The sequence below is a fragment of the Toxotes jaculatrix genome, chromosome 20, assembly GCF_017976425.1.
Source record: "Toxotes jaculatrix isolate fToxJac2 chromosome 20, fToxJac2.pri, whole genome shotgun sequence".
NCBI classification, from domain to species: Eukaryota; Metazoa; Chordata; class Actinopteri; family Toxotidae; genus Toxotes; species Toxotes jaculatrix.
Genome location: NC_054413.1, coordinates 5,551,320 through 5,572,437, shown reverse-complemented (window position 1 = coordinate 5,572,437; position 21,118 = coordinate 5,551,320). Strand labels below are relative to the sequence as shown.

Below are 21,118 nucleotides of genomic sequence, written 5' to 3'. Positions count from 1 at the left end.
TCTCCTAGTCCATGCTTTAAAAACAATGTTTGAAAACAATGTCTGCTGCAAATCATGATACCCATTTTCTTCTAACTTGATCTCAGTGTTTTTGGTTTTCTCAGTCATGCCTCCAAACTGCATTTTTTCAGGTGTGATAAATCCAAACACCAGAGAATAAAGGCTGACTTGGTGTTTGGTTAAATATAACAGCCCTCCGCCAGCCGCAGCTGATGATGCAGGATGAGTGAGAGCTCCTGCGTCGAGGGGTCACAGCGGGAGATCAGCCAGCGCAGAGCAAGGTTGCCGCTGCCCAGTGAGAAGATGTCACTGTGACAAACCGGCAGCTTTTCTGTGAGTGTTGCAAGCTCTACAACCACATCCGAGCTGCATCCATTCACTAAGAAATCTGCAACACGAGCTACAGGACCAGCACCTTTCCATTTTTACCACTCTCTCCTTCAAGGACTTTAAAACCCACCCAGGATTAAACCACCCGTCTCCCTCTTTCACTCCCTCCCATTTCCTTCTTTTCTCATGCCTTTTAGTGCAGTGATGCTGCAGAGGACACACCCATCCATACTCTGCTGCCTCCCTGTCTCTCTCTCCTTGACCCTGAGAAGTTCTCCAACGCACTGCCGATAGTGCTGCAGTGCCCACCCAAGAGTAGCCCCTCTCTCACTCTGAAGCACTGCTGAACAGAGGAGAAAGACTGAAAGGAGAGTGAAAACGAATTGAGTGGATATTTCCATCTATTTCCATTGCTCTCTCTCATACTGAAGGATGAGTTCAAAAGAAAAAAAAAGCCCTGAATGTGGAGGGAAGGAATAATGGATCCAGAAAAGTGTCTTTTTATTATGAAAAGGAGATGACCACTTGTCATTGACATCATGCAATTATGGTTTAATGAACCATTAAGTATAGTGGACATGGAGTGGTCATAAAAGGCAGAAAGAACATGGCTCAAATGAAAAAGCACATGTAACGGTAACAAATGCATTAATGGATATTTTTCATTAGCAGAGAGAAAAACAAAACATTACTTGTTTTCCTTTTACTTTTATTTTATTTATTTAACTTGTCTTTCATGGGATGGGACTAATTATTAATATTTACCCATTACTGCTTAAAGGTATGGTCTGATTTTTGGGGAAATTCACTTTCTCACCAGGAGTTAAATGAGAGGAATTAATATCAAATCACATCTTTATGTTAAACATGAAGCTACAGCCAGCAGCTGGTTAGCTTAGCTTAGCATAAAGATTGGAAAGCGGTGGAAACAGCTAGCCTGGCCCCGCTGGGCTAGCATTATTCAGTAACAGCTCACAGAGATACTGTTTTCTCTCTACCACTGTTTACTTCCATTTTGTTCTCAATTTCACACCATTTTGTTCAATAAAAAATATTTGAAGAGGGTTAAAGCTCAAAAAACAAATGATCAATTAGCCAACTCATTAGCTTAGCTTTGTCGCTAACTGGCCTCTTTGTGTGCCATTGTGTTCATTTAATCAAGATGTAAAACGTTCTTTCTCACTGTTTTGTGATTGAAACTGAGAAGGTGCATCTCACTACTCATGATAGCATGAGAGAGAGAGAGAAAGAGAAAAAAACACCTTTGCAGTAAAACTAATTAATGCAATGAAACTTGCAATGACGATATAAGAGATCAAACCTGACGAGGAAGTTGTAGAAAACAAGAGATCTCGTTTTAATTTCTCCAGCCACAGCATACTGTCCATTTACAGTACAGACTCCCAATTTTAATTTGATTTAGCACAAATCACAGTTTAAAGTTTTCAAATGAAAAATACAACACAACTAAGAAAAAAAAAACATATGCACAAATTAAAACCTATAAAAAATATAAAAAAAAACAGTACTCTTAAATCTCATTTTGACAAGTACCATTTCAATAACAAAACATTTAATAATGCACAACAGAGCAGACAAATTAAACTGAACCATTAGTTTTTTTTTTTAAATAGAAGGAAAAGACATCATTTTCATCATGCAGAAGATGTAATATTAAATAACGAATCAAACAAAAATAATATATACTTCTCTATATATCTCTCTCTTGTAAATTTTCAAGTCAAAGCACTCCCGTCCCTTATATAGGGAAAAACAAGACATTTTTTAAAAACACCAGAGGATCTACAATGCTTTCATTAGCTGCCATTGTTGCATGGCCTTTTATCGAAAACATTACAGCAACATCTTTTTGGCACAGAAAAAGACGTTCATCACGGCAGTAGCATTTTGCATTATAAAAGAGGGCGGAGCTGTAGCTCTTTTTCCATTTAAAAAAAAAAAGAAAGAAAGAAAAAAACATTCTGTGCACCGACATCAGTCAGGAGAGTGGCGTCTCCCCTCCCAGCAGGGTGTGAGGCAAGCAGTTGTAGCAGCTCAGTCCTACTGCAGCATGCTCTTGATAGCCTTGTTGGTTGATTCATCATTCAGATGCTTGGTTGTGTACCTGCAGGTGAGAGGGAGAAAAAAAACTTGGGCGAGTGACTGGATTGTAATTGAGTAAAAATACTCCATTACAAGTTAAAGCCCTACATTCTAACATCTACATATATGAAAGTATTGTACCCTGAAGTACTCAAGCACAAGTCTGTGTAAACTGTGTTTGTGTGAATATACTCTGTTACTTTCCACCACTGCATACATTTAAAATACTTTGTCATTCTCTGCCAGACCAGATGTAATCACTGAAAGGAAATCTGGAAGCTTTTGCACGAAGATGACCTAATGCAACCGGCTAGCGCTAGCCTGCCTCGGGCCCCCGTTACAGAGGCAGAGATACAGATGTGAGGCTGACACAGAAACGGCCCTGTCAGCTCCAGCGGCGACGAGAGTTAGACGAGGCGGGTACAATTTGGGAGACCATGAGGGGAGACGAGGTGTCAGATGTAATCGGCCTCTCTGGAGAGGTTTCGACACCCAACCCGAATCAGGCACAGAGGGCTCCCAGCTGACCGAGTCCCTGGTGGACTGTGCAGGGAATGAGTCGCTGCGCTGGAAGGGGGGTGTGAAATGAACCAAGAGGTCTGCCTGCTGCACCAATATCATCCAACTCACAGCATGAGCAGCCTTCTCCTTTTCAGTGAAAACCACAACTGGTGAATGACAATCACATTGCACGCTGAGCTGCAGGGGAAAAACACAAATTGATTTCAATATGAGCTTACCTGAGAGCGTTGAGAAGGCCTTCTACACTGTTCGGAGGCTGATCTTTGAGGACTTTGATGCAGCCTTTCATCTGTGGACCAGAAACAGACCGTCAGTGTCAGAGCAAGCTGCAGAGTGGGACAGTGGAGCGAACGTGGCTGTACTCACATCGATTTTGGATGACTTGGCGAAGGCTCCTACAGGATGGACATAGTCATACAAGATGATGACCCCGACCATGACTCTGAGGCAGAAAGACACCGTCTCCTCGCTGCTGAATCTGCTGCGGTACTCCCTGACAGGACGTGAGTGAGCGGTTACACACATGAAGGTAATGAAAAGAAAGTTCTGAGAACACAAAAAGTCACTCACGGTGTTTCCAGCATCACTTTACACACTGTCGCCATTGTGCTTAAGCAGTCTGTTGTGTTTTCGATAGGCAGGTTCTTGTTCTGTAAAAAGATAAAAGTTAAAAGGAATGAGAGCATGTCATTTTTTTTAACACAGCTGTTAAATAAAAGCTCAAGCATGTTCTGTGCATCTCACCTCTGACACAAACTTTGTTGTGCCATCACTTAATGTCTTCAGCATGGGCGTGGCATCAGCGTAGAAGAGAGATATCCGATTGGCCAGTTCGTTGTTGACTTCATTTTCACCCTCGGCCTGAGAATCATTTTTAAAAAATGGATAAATAATTCTGTTTAGTTGAAGACTCCTGTTCTTTCTTGCATCCCTTCAGGTCAAAGGTCAGGGTCAGATACAGAACAGACCGTGGAGTTTGTAAATACTCGCGTCTTTCAGTTGAATCTTAACCAAAACTCAGATTTGAATGCTGTGGACAGTTTTATTTAAACCTTCTCGATAAGAGGAGGCACAAAACATCAAATGTTATCTGGAAAAAGATGTTTTGTTTGGCACTCATCACCATGCAGCTTGACTAGATGGTGATATTTATTGTGTGCATATGAAAGGCATTTAATTAAATAAATTCCTGACAGAAGAATACGGATATAAGCCATATCACAGAGCCCCGCTGCTCCTCCCAGTTTCCCAGCTGACTAACACATCCTGCTGCTTTACAGTTTCAGAGTGAACGAGACACTGAAAACACCTGGCGGACAACAAAGAATAAGGTGTCTCTTGAACAGCCTGTTCTAAATTCGTCTGCACATTTAAGTGATAAGAACATTTTGTGTCTTTATTTTCTTTTTTCTTTCTTTTTTTTTTTTTTTGTTATGAGAATAGAGACAGAATTAGAATAATGAATAATCTCCCCAAATTTCAAACCAATGCATGTTCAAACAAATGATGGCATATGAGCTCAAAGACAGTTTACCATGGGGACAGATGTGTTTCATCTCAGATGTCTGAATGATTCAGTCGTGTGAGTGGTGAGTAAAATGCTGCTGCCGTGTGAGACTGAGCTACTACGAGGGATGGCAGCCTGAGCATCTTTCAGCGGTGACAGGTCCTAACGACAACTTGTCTGTGCCCATTTGCCTAATGGCATATTCTGGTTTGGAGGATAAAACCTCCTGTCAAACAGGGTCACAACTTAGAGCAGTTTCAGTTCATTCAGCACACACACAGGAACATGGACATCTCGCTATTCCTTGCACCAAGTATCTTTTAGATGTCCTTGAAGCCACTAAATAAAGATGTACATCTGGGGAAGTGCAGCATGCGTGATACCAGAAAGTACCACTGAGTCCTTGAATTTTATATCACAAGACCTATTGTTCGCAGTCAATACAGGAAACATCCTATTACACTTAAACAGAACTGAGTGAGCCACTCCGTTTTATGGCTCTTAAATAAAGCTGTTATTTGTGGTTGAAGGTACGCTGGCCGGTCTTCTGATATTTACATGGTTTTAACATATTTCACACAGTTTGAAGAGATTGAATTCATTGTTAATATAAAAATATTGTTTATAGGAAACAAGCTAAACATGATCCTGGTTGAGTTGGTTGAATCTTTCTAAAATCCCACACGTCTGCTTTGTTTTCACAGCACAAACAAACCACAGCAGAGTTTGCCTGGAACCAGATTAAGACTCTCCTTTGGTCCAGACCAGAGTTTGATCCCAGAAGGTGTCATCTACTGTTCAGAATCCACATTGACCTGGAATTAGGTGTCTCATCTCTTGAGGATTTGGGCCATGCTACTGATTTGGGGTAAGATTCTCCCGACACGCGCTGCTGCCCTCCACTTTGTGCTTCAAACTCCCTGAAACTCCCTGTGGGGCTCTGACTTCATGTTGCGAGACGCTTCCTACCGCACTCCTATTGACTCCCGGGGCATTCAAACAGTCTGAAAACTTCATTCATCATTCCTGCCTTTCTACTGATGCAGTCTGAACTGTGCTGGGATTATAATGAGAACTGATGGCTCGGGTCTGAGTATAGACGAATCATGATGACTCACACTTTTGAATTTGATCAGGGCCAGAGCCAGGGAGACACTGAAGGAATACAAAATTACAGACTGTCTGCACACTAACGTGAAGACTATTAAAATAAACTCATTATTCATCTCTGGTGAATCTATTGATAAATGATGTAAACACCAGTCTTATTTGTAATGGTACACAACTAAATTCATACATAATTGTTGAACATAATGAACATTAAAGAACTACAGTAAAATGTAAAATAAAAAAAAGAAAGACAAAACCATTTACCAGAACTTTCTGTGCTGTGTGTACAGAACTTTCTCTTTGTAATGCAGCAGGTAGCATAAAGTAGATTTTTAGAGTTTTTTTCTCTAAAAATGACACTAATGAGGTGAAAGTGAAGCAAAGTGGTCAAGTTATAGTTTGCAAAACCAAAACAGTGAGCTGAAAGATACTAAAACTCCCACTAGAGTTTAGGGGAACTGCAGAAACTACTTTTACATACAAGTAGTCACTGATCCAACACTGATATAAACACATTGACAGTGACAGGGGGACATAAAGTGCTCACCGGTACGTTGTTGATCCGCATCCGGCTCAGCGTTCTCCTATAGTAGCTGAAGTCATTCTGAATGGCAGGATTTGTCATCTGAAAAAAAAACATCAGAAATGCATATTAATAGAGAAAGAGACAGAGAGAGACAGAGAGAGAGAGAGAGAGAGAGAGAGAGAGACAGAGAGAGAGTCTCTGCATGTCTGTAGGTGGCACAGCCTGCAGCAGGACATTCAGCTGTGGATCAAACACGCCATCGTCATGACAGAATGTTTTAGCCAACAAGGCAGAAATGTAGCTTTGGGGGGGGGAATGACATAAAAAGAACACTGATACAATTACAATTTTATTTGCTGAACTGGATTTGAATCCGCTGACACTCATCCCCCTCAACATCCACATCCCCACCCCTCCTGTCAGGAAATATTTTCATTTTCCCATTAAAGTCTGGCTGTGCATCGGTATAGCATGTTACAAGAGGTTCAACAATTAAGCAGCTTGTCAAAAAGGTATAAACGGTCTCATTAGGGAGACGCAAGGTTAGAAAGAAAACCTCAGATAAAAGCAACAGCAGTCAGTTGACCTGTTTGACACCACTTCCTACAACTATGAATCATCTGGTTTTAACATGAAGCCAAGCTGACCCCTTAAAATAGAAACCGACAAACCAGAGAGCTTCTTTCAAATGTCACCACTAGTGAGAGCTGATCGTGTGGCTAATTATCGTCAGTCCTGTATGAGCCTGTCACATTCAAAGCTGCACTGGCAGCATGGTAATCCTGATACAATAGACTGGTACTCAGTCTGTGTCCACTGTGTCCACCAGGGGAGACAGGCTGCTTCACCAGGGAGGGGCTGCACGCCGCACAGACACTTTAACTAGGTCAGAAGCCCATGCATGGGTGTGAAAGATTGATGACCAGGCCTGTCATGCCACCTTGCACCCCCTACCTTTGTGTTTTTATCTTGGCAGCCTGGCTAGTGGGCACTAATTGGGACATCGCACCAAATCGCCTCAGGGTGTCAGGGTGGGTTTTTTTTTTTTTGTTTTTTTTTTTAAAGGTTTTGTATCTAAGGAGCGAGGGTGTATGGGGAACCAGTTCAACCACTGTCTGATCATGAGCGCTCACACAATTATGTTTTTGACAATGGGCATTCAACCCATGCCCATGCTTGATTCCTGGTGCTTTCTGGGTTGCACATGAGCGATTTCCGAATTCAAGCCAAATCATTTCTTGAAGTTTCCTCCCGACATCATTAATAAAAACCCTGCCACATTATGCAGAACTTGGCTCAGGACGACAACAATTTGCAGACCTCTTTACCCGCAATAACCCTTATTAGCTATTCCACTGACATCCACTGTATTATAAACAGCAGAGAAGCATCAGGATTCTAAATAAATGCTAATTATGCGCTCAGTGGCTGCAGTTTAGAATTGCACAGTGCAAAAATCAATCCCGGGGCATCAGCAGCTTGTAGGGCAACTACTACTTTGTATCACAGGAGAAAAGTGCAGAGTTTACATCGGCATCTAAAAGGTGAATTTGGGGTTTAAATGTAGAAACTGACACTTAGAATATGGCCGAGGACAGAGGGTGTCTTACTTTAAGCTCATCAAAGCGCAGTGTGAAGTGCAGGATCTCGGCGAACTGCTTGGCCAGCGCCTGCTCCCGCTCCAGGTGCTGAGTGGTGTCGTCGTAAGTCTCGCTGGTCAGAGCTCCCAGGAGGCTATGCAGCGCCGCCTCTGTGAGAAAAATACGATTTCTGCGTTAGAGGTGCAGCACCGTCAGGGGACGGGCACAAAAACGTCAGCCCTTTTGTGAAAAAAATATATATATATCTGCTTTTACTCAGTGTGTAAGGACCCTGATGAAGGATGTGCTGTGAGACAGTTGCTTAATAATCTTTCACATTCAGGTTTTTGTCATTGAAGCACCCAGTTAACGGCTTAAGTATCAGCACTATATTCTTGAAATGAGACACAAAGGTCATGAGAGAGAAGATATAATGTATGTAGCATGGCAGAGAGATGAATATTCAAATCTAAAATGTGAAACTGCATAGCAGCAATTACAGGGCGGCAACTAACAATTCTTTTCATTATTGATTAATCTGTCAATTATTTTCTCAATTAATTAATAATTTCTTTAGTCTGTGAAATGTAAAAAAAAAAAAATATTGAACAAGAGCCCAAAATATATTCAATTTATCATCATACATGACAAAGAATAGCAGCAAATCCTCCCGACTGAGAAGCTGTTGCCAGATGATGTCTGGCATTTTTGGTTGAAAAATGAATGAAATGATTATTCGCTAATTTTCTGTCAATCAACAAACCATAACAGCTCTACATAATTAATCAACAACAATTCACAGAACTGATTCTTTTCTTTCGATTCTGTAATATCCTTAGGTTTTGTTTTGGTTTTTTTTGTTTTTTTTTACTGTTGGTTGGACGTATGAATTGTGATGGACAGTTCCACAATTTATCGATATTTTATTGACTAAACAAATATATAGCTGTGAGGATCAGACGGCTGGTTGGCCAAAACAAACAAGCTCGTCTCATGGGGCTCAGGGAGAAACAGGTTTTTTTCACTTTTTCATTTTGGCATGGATTAAATAATTGGTTATTTGGAAAAATTATCAATTAATGCAGCCACGATGCAGAATATCTAGGTACACAAATGTATGGCAGCGTGTTTGTGTGTCTGCTGTGTGTTCTCAAAATGGATGAGAATAGTCCTTAAAGTGGATCACAACCACAGTTAGATATGTGAACAGTGTAGTGTGTCAGCCAGCTGAAGCAGCCTGATTAGGACACAGACAGATAATGGGGAAGCGGTGGTGCCCAAACTGCCCAGGGCCCAGTGCCAGTCTGGGGAGAGGGGGGGGGGGGGGGGGGGGGGGGGGGGGGGGAGAGGGAGGGGGGGGGGGGAGAGGGAGGGAGGGGGTTCGGGGGCGAGAAGCTTTCCTGCTCAGATGCAGATGAGACATGGGACTAATTATCTCATTGGCATGAAATGGGGGGGCAGGGGAACAGGATTTCATTCAAGCAGAATTACACTCATTGTTTTGACAGTAAGTAAATACAAAGCCTCTGCCATGCCTTGACATTGCATACCCATAGACCAATAATTAAGCACACCCTGGCTGAGAAATTAGGAAAAGATTAGATGACATGTAGTGAACAATTTCCAAGCACGTAATGTTATTTAACAAACATATCTTGTTCAAACACCTAGTTTGAAAAAAGAAGAAAAAAAAAACTGAAAACCTTTGAAGCCCAGAGGGAATCTTTATTTATAGATGCAGACGGTGCTCAGAATCCAGTCTAGACACTGCAGAGACGTTTCAATAATGACATAACCCAGACGAACTCAGCATCTGATGCAATAAGTCTGTGTGGTACCAAATGAGCACTTTAGATAAATGTATTCTAAGTGTATTTTACGATTCTTGTTGATTACATATGACGACTAGCATAACCCAGAAACGGGCAGATTCAGACAGCGGTCTATTTAAGATAATCGAAAACGGGACTTTAAAAGACGTACGGAACGCTGGCAGTGCAGCGCAGTAAATTGAGCACGTTTGCCATACAGTAATGACTCCCATCTGCCTGGGCCAGCGTTTGCAGCGAAGCGGCTGATTAAAAATGGCCTTAGCAGTGCGCCCCCCTCCCCGACGTCCCAGTCAAAACAGAAGTTAAGATGGAGCTGCTTTCAGGCCCTCAGAAATGAGCCACTCTAGTATGTCGGGAAGTCGGGGAAGGGCGGGGCGTGGGGACATGTCTGATCTCATCAGGTCATGGCAGAGCAGGCAAGTAGAATGCGGGCATGTAGGCACTTTACTCGCAGAGAGGGGAGGGTCGGAGGATGGCGGGACTCTAGTCTGGTCTAGACTCTACAATCTCTGATGAATCAGACTGACTCACATTCAGATCAGTTTCTCTTGATCACAATAAAACATGAAATCTTGATTATTAAAAAAGGATTCTAGGTAGGAAATTTATATTTTTCTGTCACCAGTGTCAGTGAAAGCACGAGTTGTAGGAGCATGAGAAATCTGTCCCTTCATTTCAAATGCAAAGCTAATTGCATAATCTTCCCTCTGTAATATCTCTCATGCTTGGCGGTCGTGCTCTGCAGATCATAACACCAGCCTGTAGTAAAGTACTTTCAGCTTCATGCGTATCAGGCAGGATAGTGGTCTGCGGAGGCCATGATAGCCCCTGAAGCCTAAAGTCAAGGCAGTGAAATAGAGCAGCAGCCGAGGCTGGGAGGTGACCTACTTCATTACATAACAGCCATCACCAGGCTGCCGCCGCCCACTGCTCCCATTGACTACCTTCTGCACCGCCACTGGGATTACGGGCTTGAGGGTGTTGAGGCATGGCGGGCTCCAACCCTACACACCCCCGCACCCCTCAGCCTCAGGGTCATAAGAAGATCAGGGAGCAGTAAGCCTACTTCCCCCTCCCCCCTGTATACATGCTAATTAAACAACCTATAGCCCCACAGAGGTCAGTGCACAGTGCAACGCAAGCAGCACGCCGGAGAAATGCATGGCTGTGGGGGTTTTCAAAGACTGTTTATATAAGGCTGGGGTGCGTGTTATGTGTATGTGTCGCATGTCTGTTGACTCTTGCAGTTCAGCAGTCAATACTGCAGATGCACATGCAAACAATTAAGGTCACGCACGAAGGTTGCGTCTTTGTGAGGCCATTACAAAACGTCTTTTACATAAAGGACGTCAACTCCTGTCCTTCATGGTGGCAAGTGTGCCACTCTGGTGATGCTCAAATTTACAAATGTCTCCACAATTCTTGACAGCTCAGAATAATACACGCTGTGATTTGGCAGTGCCAGTTACACACATCTCACACACACACGTCCTTGAGCAAAATCTCGCACCTGAGCTTGTTCCACTTGAAACAGTGTACAGTACGTGTGAACTTCAGTCTGAGAAACCAGTGATGTAATTTTTGCCCGCCTACGCAACAGTGTTCCTGTGGACACAGCGTACAGGCAGATACATACCTAACCTCTGGGAGAACTCATAGAACTTCTTCAGCTTCCCCACTAAGGGAACCACAGCCGCCCACGCCTGCTCCTGTAACGCCTCATCGGTGGGATTCTGGATCGCCTGGAAGCACCAAAAAAGATAATTAGTCAAAAAGTCCAGATGTTATGTTTCATAGGCAAAAAAGTCAGACACTGAGGGTGGCCAAACATGAGGTCACCAAACCTTGAGAGTAGCAGCGTGAGGCTACATTAGCCACAGCTAGCATAATACACCTGAATCTGCAACTGAACAGTCGGCTGAGTTGCATTGTGGGTCATTTTGACAAGGAATCTAAAAAGACAATATATTTGTTTCTGCTGCTCAATTTAGATTTTTAATTTTTTTTTTTCCAATTGTCCTCCATGACTGACAATGTTATTAGAAAACTCTTTGAAAGAGGAAAAGTTCCTTTTCTCCCAGATAAAGGAGATGGAAACATATTTTCACTCAGTGGGCCTGAGTCGGCCATAAAAGTTTAATAATGTGCCGATTTTTGAGGCTACGAAAGGCATTTGTCTGAACCCTGTTGTTCACAAAACCACCGTTATTCACTCTTGGTCGGTGTGAAACCAAAAATGGGATACTAATACTTCTTCAGTTGGAAATTTAATTTAAAAAAAAATATGTCTCTTCACAACCCTTGTGAATTATTCCCAGCAGTAGTCTCTTGTGAAGGTTATTCATCTGACTTTTTTTTTTTTTTTTAATTACGAGAAAGATCCATTACTTCACTATGTTTAAAGAATGGACTGGCCAGGATCAAACAGTCAGCTAGTGAAAACAATAATGCGACGGCAAACAATGCAGGAAACACCTACACTACTCATGAGCCATGAACTCTTAATAATTCCATGCTTTCTCTTCACAGCGGGACACAGCAGTCTCTCCAGACTCTGCAGCAGCTCTGTGTGCTGTCAGTCAGAGGTGGATATTTATTTCAGGTGTACCTCTCTGATCTCCTGCCCCGCTCCCTTGTATGCCTGCAGCTCGTCCAGGATCCCCTTCGCGTCCTTTAGCACCACATCCACCTCCTCCCACACCTCTCGCTCTGCATCTGTGGGCTGGGCATCTGCAAAGGACAACAATAACAACAACAAGGTCAACGGGGAAAAAAATCTGATTGGTATCTAATCCACATTCACACCGACTCAACATACAGTAAAAACAGCTCTAGGAAATCTATCAAATCCTCCAATATGACAGAAAGTTTAAAGTTCAACTTACAATTATGTAAATGAAGGTTCACTGAAATAATCTCATCTTTCGAAAGCTTCCTATTTAGTTTTAACACCACCCACTTTCCTGGCTGATAGGAGGGAAATGGAGGACGATAAGAGGAGACAAGCGAAAAAGGGTTACGCGTCTTTGTAACAGCTCTGGGTGTAGAGACGGTTTAGTTTCTGAGTTTTTATTTTGCCTTGAGAGAAGTGGCAATGAAGAATGGCAACACTGTGAACCCTTTTCCACCACCTGAAGCAAGAACACCTTGCCAAGTGTGATAACTGTAAACTCCTGCTCCCATGCAGAAGAAATACTCATAACTCAGCTCATATTGGCAGCTACAGTATCATCTTTTTACTGCGGCGTACCAAATTTTAATTTTGCATTTGAATTTACTGTAATTTGAAATCATCATTTATACTTGGCATAAGCCTTTTTGAGGATATTTCAGGGAGTAACAGAATAATACAGATGCAAAAACTATCCTGAAAAGTGGTTCATTTAGATAAATCTTTACAATTTTGTGCAATGTTGCATAAAAATAATCTGTTAGATATAAAATTGTGATGTTCTTTTAATATTAAAAAAAAAAAAAAAAATCACCAAGAAACAGTTGGAGCAGTGTGAGGTATTCTTCTCTCTAAAGGTATGACTGAGTCTCTGGGTTTGCCAAGTGTGAGAATACTTCAGTACAGGATCAAGCCGTGTTGAGGGGCCTTAGGCTACACACCAGCTGAACTTAAGCGCTTTATTTTGAGGAGGGGGGCTCTGCTGCAACTCTGCCCTGATTGATATTCTGCACACACTCCAGTGTGGAAGAGGGAGGTTGATGGAAAAGAGCAGAAGCTCTGGTGGTAGATTTGATTTCTTTTGCCGCTGGGAGGAACATAGTGTAAAAGATAAGTAAGGGTGAAAAGACTTCAGAGTTTGGAAGTTGATAATGTTATGGTAAGATATTCATGTGATCAGCGTCAGAGGAGAGGGAGCAATTACTAAAGAAGAACTCACTTTCAAAATCGAGGAAAAAATTGGGCTCCTGTTCCAGATCTGTGCATGTCAAAACTTTCAGTAGGTTCCCCATGTTACGATACCTGTTGAGGAAAAGTGAGAAAAATCAATTTAGAAAAAAAAAAAAAGAGTTCAACAGTAGAGTGAGCAGGTGGCGATACACTACTGTATCCACATCACTCCTGCTCTGCTTCACTGCTCTGGTGCTTGTATAAATTCAGTGGTGCCCCCCGATGTGCCCACTGCTCGCAGACACCAGCGTTCCCCTCGGACCCCCTAATGTGTGTTTCCTGTGCCCGGGCGCACGCCAACCAGATGTCAGACCAAAAAGTCCCAAAAATAACAAAAAACTCAGTTTGAGTTTTTCTGCTTTGTTAAGTTTCTTCCCAGCAATCATAACCATTTACAGGCAGCCGTATGCAAAGCAATGCATTTTTACAAGGCTCCACAGGGAGATCACATATAATCTATGTTCACATCCACACATGAAGTAGGTTTGTTGGTTTCCTGCACATAACAGGACGCATCCAATTAAACTTTAATAGGGGATGTTGTCATGTAGAAACATAAGAGGACCTGATTATGACGTTTGTTGGCTGTATGTGATTTAGACCTCGTCTGCCATGCATAGAAATTCACTTTAACTGTTCTGCAGAATCACAAAGTGCAATGCAGTATTTTGGCCATGGGAACTGAAACATAACATTAATATTTCACATACCTTTGCAAAACCAGGTACCTACCGCAGATGTGGTACAGAAACAAAACCTTAGTTTTTACCACAGGAGAACAGTGCATGGCAACAAAGTACAGTAGTCTTCATATGATCATAGGAAACAAAGACATTCCATGAGTCGAACCGTATTTAATTCTATGAAAACGAAAGTTGAATTGCAACAAATTATTGATGGATGAAGCTGAAATGATCAATTTAGTTAATCAGCAATTACCGTGATAATCGATTCACCATTTTAAGTCATTTTTCCAAACACATACACGTGAAAATGGAAATGTTTAAGTGAAGTGCGTGAGTAGACTTCTTCCAGGATTGAGTCCTGCTGCCTTTCACCCAGAAACGACTGCTACATCACATCTTATTAACACAGTGTTCTCCTTCTTGGCAAACTTTTCCAAACTTTCTAACTAGATTTTCATTACTGCTCAGCATGTTCCGTGCTGATCCCGTGTACCTCGCCCTACAGCTGTGCCATATCATTCCACGGTTCAGGCAGGTGTCACAAATACTTTGCTGTTGTTCCTATAAACTCTCCTCTTTATGTGTCTTCAGGTGACTTGCAGGTTAAGGAAGAAGAGAGGAAGTCTAGTGCGTCCGAGCTTTGGCAGTTCCTCTGGCTTCACGGTCACACCCATACCTTCCGTGCTGAGAAATACACACCTCTGTTACGCACATATACTGTATAGCTAAACACAGCGTACACATCAGCTGCGAGCTGCGCAATGAGAAGTGACAGCCCCTCATGGCTCTCTGCTCTGTCGTTCCTCTGACTCCTAGAAAGCAGAGTCGATCTTTCTCGGAAGAAGAGGTCAACCGACATATGACAAGTCAAAGATCTGTACGGAGAAACTGTGGCGGGCTCCATCAGAGGAGACAGATTTAACCCTTGGTGACGGAGTGGAGACGTGCAGGATGCACTCTGAGAGGACGGAAGGAGGGTCGACGCGGGACAGTGACGAAGTTAAACTTTGGCAGGCAGATGTCAGCTGAGATGAGTGACAGGTGAAAAGCCAAAGTGACTGAGTGAGGGCCAGTGGTGACAGGGTAAATCAAGGCAACACAGGTAATGCTGGGAGACAGGGAGGTGCTGCGACAGAGTAAAGTACACACTCAGCAGTCAGGAGCAGTGGGTTGGATGGAGTGGTTTTAAAATGCATGAGGTGTATGAGGGAGGGGCGCCGTGCATTTTCCCATCTTGAAAACCTGGCAGTGGGTCATGTCCGTAATTCTTTTTACTTTAATACAGAGAAAATATTATTGATGAATAGACAATTTTTACATGACGGTGAAGTCGGAGTACAAAAAAAACTTTATACAAGTACCTCCTTTGTATCCAGATAATCAGTCGAGACTTAATTAACGGACGTCCGTATTTTGGACTAGAACTGAAATAATTACTTAACTAACAAATGTAATCTGCAACAGTTTTGATAGTTGGTGTAATTTTATTAAGCAAAAAGGCCAAAAATTCTCCAGTTCTCCTTCTTAAATGTAAATATCTGCTGGTTTTCTTTGCCAATTAATTGATAATAAAATTAATATTTAGTTGTAGTCCTATTAATTTTTTTACTTTTACTTATTTAGTTCAAAATCTGTGAGTCACCAGTCGAACCCAGTGACCACCTGCAAAGACCCACCTGCCTTGTCCAGGCTCGTCTTATTACCCTCCACTAATGTGACCTGAATGTCTGACTGTGCCAGCGCTGGCACCTCACTGGCTGTCGGAAAGCGGCACCTGATCCAGCCTCAGAAGGGATGAGGGCTGTCACTGTCCTCACCCTGCTGGATGATGTGGGCACTGCCCATCATCGCCAGGCCTCCGCTGGTCCTCTGCTGCCACCTTCCAACCGCTCTCAGACTGAGGCCGGCCGACCGACCGACCGGCTGGCTGGCTGGCTGGCAGGCAGGCGGAGCTGCCAGGGCTCACAGTGCTTTAACGCAGGCATTGGCAGCCTTGTAGGCTGTGCGCTACTCCCATGTGTTGTTTGAAATGAGGTCATTTTAAGGACGGGGATTTGTGTGCCTGCATTTCAAAGTCCACCAGAGAATCTTGAAGTGTACCAGAAAAAGAGGCAGATTAAATTTTTGCATTTTGCAGCTTTTTATTTCCAACTCTTCCACTCAAATTGCAGCCTGAGAATCATTTGCAGATTAAATAAACATGAACCAAAACTGACTTTATAGCTTATATGGACTTTTTATAATGACAATGCTCCCTTTCAAATTTAAGACAGTATGAGTTACTGTGTATAAACTGGTCGCTTAGTGATAGTGTGCTAAGGGAAGAGAAGTGCTGGCTGAGAGTGCACAGATACAGTATCAGAGAGAGATTGAGGAATTGAAGACCCCCCTCCCTCAAAGGCTGTGCCGGTACCCAGTAGTGCTGGCATGACCTGGGCACCACAGAGAGCCCGACGACAGCCTTGTTGTTGTTTTGAACCCCCCCACTGAGCCATCGCGTGCTCGCAACGAGGGAGGGAGGGCTGCTTCTAAGGCCAGGGGCAGAATCTGACAAGCAGGAGCCCGCACAGCTCTCCTATTGGCTGAGCCAATCTACCCAACAGCTCACTGTATCCATGGAGTCAAAAAAAATTTGGTACCATTGAAAACATTGCAGCAGCCAATCAGAGGCGAGCTCCGGGTAAGGAGCGAGTACAGTAGTAGTAGGACTTGAAAGCACATGAATATATTAATACAGATGAGGTAATGCGCCAAAAACAGCGGATTAGTAGTGAAGAGAAACATTTAATTCCACTACGGAGCACTTTGTGATTTAATGTGATTTGATTTTTATGTGCCGCTCAGCAAATTCACATCGTCATCATCAGTTTTTTAAATGAAAAAAAGGCTAAATCTATATTATGATTAATATGAACACATGCTGAATATAATGATACATGTCACTTTTCTACCACTGAAATATACCAACAAAATATTAAAATGTTGGATAAATAACAGCAAAAATTCACATCCATAAGTATTTGTAAGGCTGCAGCTTATTTTGGTAAAGACACCAAAACAGTGCCACGCCCATGCAGCAGCCTGACCTCTGGATGGCACTGCTTTTTAACGTCTCCCAGCCCTGTGCCGCCCCTTTAATAGGCACACCGAGAAGCAGGGCACAGCTGAAACCGAGCACTGCGGCAGCGTCCTACAAAAACGGCTCGGGGGGTGATGGCTGGCTAATGCGAGGGAGGGATAGTGCTGACATTCCACTACTCGGCTGCAGCGTGAGGATCCACGTGCCCTGCTGCTTTACTATGGAAGAAAAACAACGCCCTCCCCTCCCCAGCCGGGGTGCAGACACAGCGCGGAGCGTCACGTGGGCTCCGCCGTGGAGAGGCTGAGAGCTTGCCTGGGGTGTGGAGGGGGGATGGGGAGAGGCAGCAGAGACTGTGTGTGTTTATGTCTGAAATAATGTGGGTCTGGAAAGGAAAATGCATGGCTCATTTTTGTCTGTATATGATGTTCACCTTAAAAAAAATTTTTTTAAATGTGGGTAAGGATGTGTGCTGAATTTTATTGCGTGTGTGGAAGGGGAGGGATTTGAAGCGTCACACTGCGGCAGAGGCGGGCAGAGCTAGGCAGCTTTAAACTTGACCTAGATTCCCCGGGTGACACGCCACATCGCATTAGCCCACTCGGCCAGACCTGGACCCGCTGGAGCTCGCTGACACTGGCCCGTTTCGACAGGCAGAAAATGGGGGAGCACTTCCCAAATGGGGGCTAGCACCCCCCCCCCCCCCCCCCCCATCCTCCTCCCACCTTCTCCTCCCCCCACTGAACTTCTCCTAAACCCCCACCCACCCCCCGACCATCTCCTGCCAATTCAACCCAGCTGACTAAAAATGGCTTAGGGGACACATGGCGTAGAGGAGAAGGGGTGGGGGGGGGCCTGCCATTTGTTTGTTTATGGGGGTGAACTCGATTACCTCGTAGCCATGCCTCTGCATTGTTGCACCCGTGTAAACATCAGCTAATGCCCCCCTCACCCACATTCTGCCAAATCAAAACAAACCTACAGGAGGACTGAATCATTACAACTGATGGTGATACGTGAAGTGACATCCACTATCAGCAGTCTCATCTTATTCCTGCAACCACGCAGGAAGCTAAAAATATGCCCTCCCTAAAAACAACCCCTACAAAGCTTCCTGCATCACATCAGTGCAGCTGTGATGAACCCAATCAGCGTGAATGGAGATGAACACATGAAACCGGCAGCTTGTCCAGAGAAAAACATCAGAAAGGAGGATGAAAGCGGGAGCGCCTCATCCTTGGCTAAGCCCCTCGCTTTTGGACGGCACCTGATGAAAGTTGGAAACCATGGCAACAGGCACATACACAAGAGTCAGCTAAAACGCTGGCTCCATTGAAATCGAGCTCTATGAAGAGGCTCTTAGTGCCACTCTTCAGTCACACCAATACAACACTTTGCGCCATCAAAGCACACAGAGAGATACTGACGGCTGGGTGGTGTTAATTTCAGATCAATGCAGTTAACTGATTAAAAAAGAAAAAAAGGCTTCTACATCAACACTACAAGGGCTTATATGATGCTTCACGTTCCAAAAAAGGCTGGAAATAATTTGTGACAGATACGTGTGAGGAGTCCAAAGAGCTGTGAAACCGGTCCATGATGTTTGTATGAACTCTACACCAGTTTCACCACTTTGATTCTCCTCTGCATCCGCTGAACATCTGCCTCAGAACCAAGCCCTCCCCACCCTGCCCTTGAGAGTCCTCTGACTCCTTCCCAGGATGTGTTAGGAAATCATTAAAGTGGGGGGGGGGGTTCAAACTGACTCACTGTCGTCGGTCCACCCTCAGGAGGCAGCTGCCTCCTGAGCCCATTCACACACAGATTTTTCCCCAATTCTTCTGCTAGAACAGCCCCGAACCATCATTACTCGACTGACCTTCTGACTGTGACTCACCAACGTCACTGTACGCTTAAGTGTCACTCATTGAACATTCAGATTCAGACTACTTTACAATTTTCCTTGAGGACAAATTTAAGTTTGATTCTAATTGACAAAATACAGTGGAGCGTTACCTTAAGTATTTTTTTCCCTGCACAATATTACCCTAACAGGATTTTGGGTGGGGCACAGTGGAGGTTTTGGAGGGATGATGACTGTCAGATTGAAGAGTACCGGCGATTTTTTTTCTTCTGTGAGAGATGAGTGCCATCTGGAGGATGAAAACAGTTGTGCATGAATGGTAAGGTAGACCACTCCCAAACCTTACACCATCACACACCAGCTTCAGGGGTGCTTATGCTTAAATATACAAACGCAAGTGACAAGTGAGAGCACTTACAATGAGCTGTTGCTGTCATCTGTCATATGCAAAAAAAAAAAAACCTTTGCAGCAAATAATTGCAAAGAATATAAATTTCCAACTCTAGTTTCATGCCAGTTCCCTGGGATGAAGAGCGGCACTGACGACTGATCCAAGAGCACCACCCAGTGTTCAGGCGCTGACACTTCAGGAGACGCAAGGGAGGAATTTCATTTTAGAAAAAGGCACAGAATTCAAATAATATTTCTCCAGACTAAATGTTAATTCCATGTTACATGATAATCTGCCAGACATTAAGGCTGACAGCCCCACGGTCTCCTCAAGGAAACCTCAGCAGGAAGTTACAGTGTCAGCCCTCCAGTGGCATAAATAATAGATAACTGGGGAGAAGCTGGGAGCTTTTAGCTGACATAACAAGCCACTCTATGTATTACACCCACTCAGACATATCATCTCAAATTACCTATGCAGCGGGTGAGGCTGAAGTGGGGCCGCAGCGTCTTCCATATGCTGAGTCAAGAATGGAGCAAGTGATATTTCTATTTAGTAAAAGACTTGCAGCCATGACTTCTCATAGGTATAACTACTTCAACAGGGCAAAAATATTACTATTGTTCTGTAGTGTAATTGATGGTATAACATTTGTTGATGTTGTATCAAAGAAAAGAGTTGGGGAATCCCTGATTTTAGAGCTATAAGGCTCAAAACGTACAATCTATATTTTCTGTGCTCATTCCTCCATCTGCACAGGTGTAAACACTACTAGGCTCCACCAGCTGGGGGCAGCATTGACCCAGTTATGATCCTAGCAACAAGCGAGCCAAGAAAAGCTTCACCTCAGGCTGCTGTACCACACCTCCCCCCTGGCTTAGCGAGGCTAATCCATCCTGTATATATTCACACAAAACTCAGCCCGCTGCATTAACTCAGCTCCATTCTCCATTTATAAAGCAACATGTCCACTGCTCCCCTGTACCGCCACAGGGCTGTGTACTGCGTGCTAACTAAAATAGCTTGCCATTCAGGCTATTTTAGTCAATGGATCTGAGTCTTACTAGGGCACCATGGCAGCTTGGTATTGGCCTATAGACACACACACCACACATCTCTCATGGGGATACACTGACTTAGTGATCCTATATATGAACCACCTGAGGCTTAGCTGTCAAAACGGTGCAGCATTCCAGCACCGGAGCTTAGCCTGTTCGAATGATAGCTGTGTGTCATGGTAACAATCTCCAAGGAGGAAAATACAATAGGGATGGGCAAACATGCAAGCAGGGTGGAGAAAAAAAAAACAGTCCCTTCTCCTGCAAAAGGAAACATGAACAGGAAACATGAGTAAATCACTTGCTTAGAAAAAAAAAAACATTAATCCTGCACTAAAACTACACATTGCTAAAACGTCTCTGCTCCAAAAATGAGGAACATGTAAGTGATCTGTGCAACCAAGAGCTCTAAAGGTCAAGATTAAAAACATCTAAAATGCGATTGTACAAGAAGCGGTCAGTCTCATATCAGAGCTGCCAGTTTGTCGTGTGAGCTGTGACCCTGTGCCCTGTAGTTACATAAACACACTGGCCTTGGGTGGGGGGGGCAGGAAGCTGGGAGAGCCTACATTACTTGACTCCTTTTTATGGCCCACAATGCACTTCATTTCCTGAGCCAGCATTACACA

At 43.6% G+C, this 21,118-nt stretch overlaps 1 protein-coding gene across 1 annotated transcript in view; it reads right to left on the bottom strand.

Annotated features, from left to right (window-relative positions):
* Window positions 1-1,663: 1,663 nt before the first annotated feature.
* Window positions 1,664-21,118, bottom strand: part of fam49bb (family with sequence similarity 49 member Bb) — a 29,773-nt gene continuing 10,318 nt past the window's right edge. The window contains exons 3-12 of the mRNA XM_041065286.1: window positions 13,401-13,483; window positions 12,119-12,240; window positions 11,147-11,252; window positions 7,709-7,848; window positions 6,120-6,197; window positions 3,700-3,816; window positions 3,526-3,605; window positions 3,322-3,448; window positions 3,174-3,244; window positions 1,664-2,455 (exon numbers count right to left, since the gene is read on the bottom strand). Coding sequence (XP_040921220.1) covers window positions 2,392-2,455; window positions 3,174-3,244; window positions 3,322-3,448; window positions 3,526-3,605; window positions 3,700-3,816; window positions 6,120-6,197; window positions 7,709-7,848; window positions 11,147-11,252; window positions 12,119-12,240; window positions 13,401-13,473 — 978 coding nt within the window. The 5' untranslated portion in view covers window positions 13,474-13,483 and the 3' untranslated portion in view covers window positions 1,664-2,391. The remainder of the gene's footprint in view (window positions 2,456-3,173; window positions 3,245-3,321; window positions 3,449-3,525; window positions 3,606-3,699; window positions 3,817-6,119; window positions 6,198-7,708; window positions 7,849-11,146; window positions 11,253-12,118; window positions 12,241-13,400; window positions 13,484-21,118) is intronic.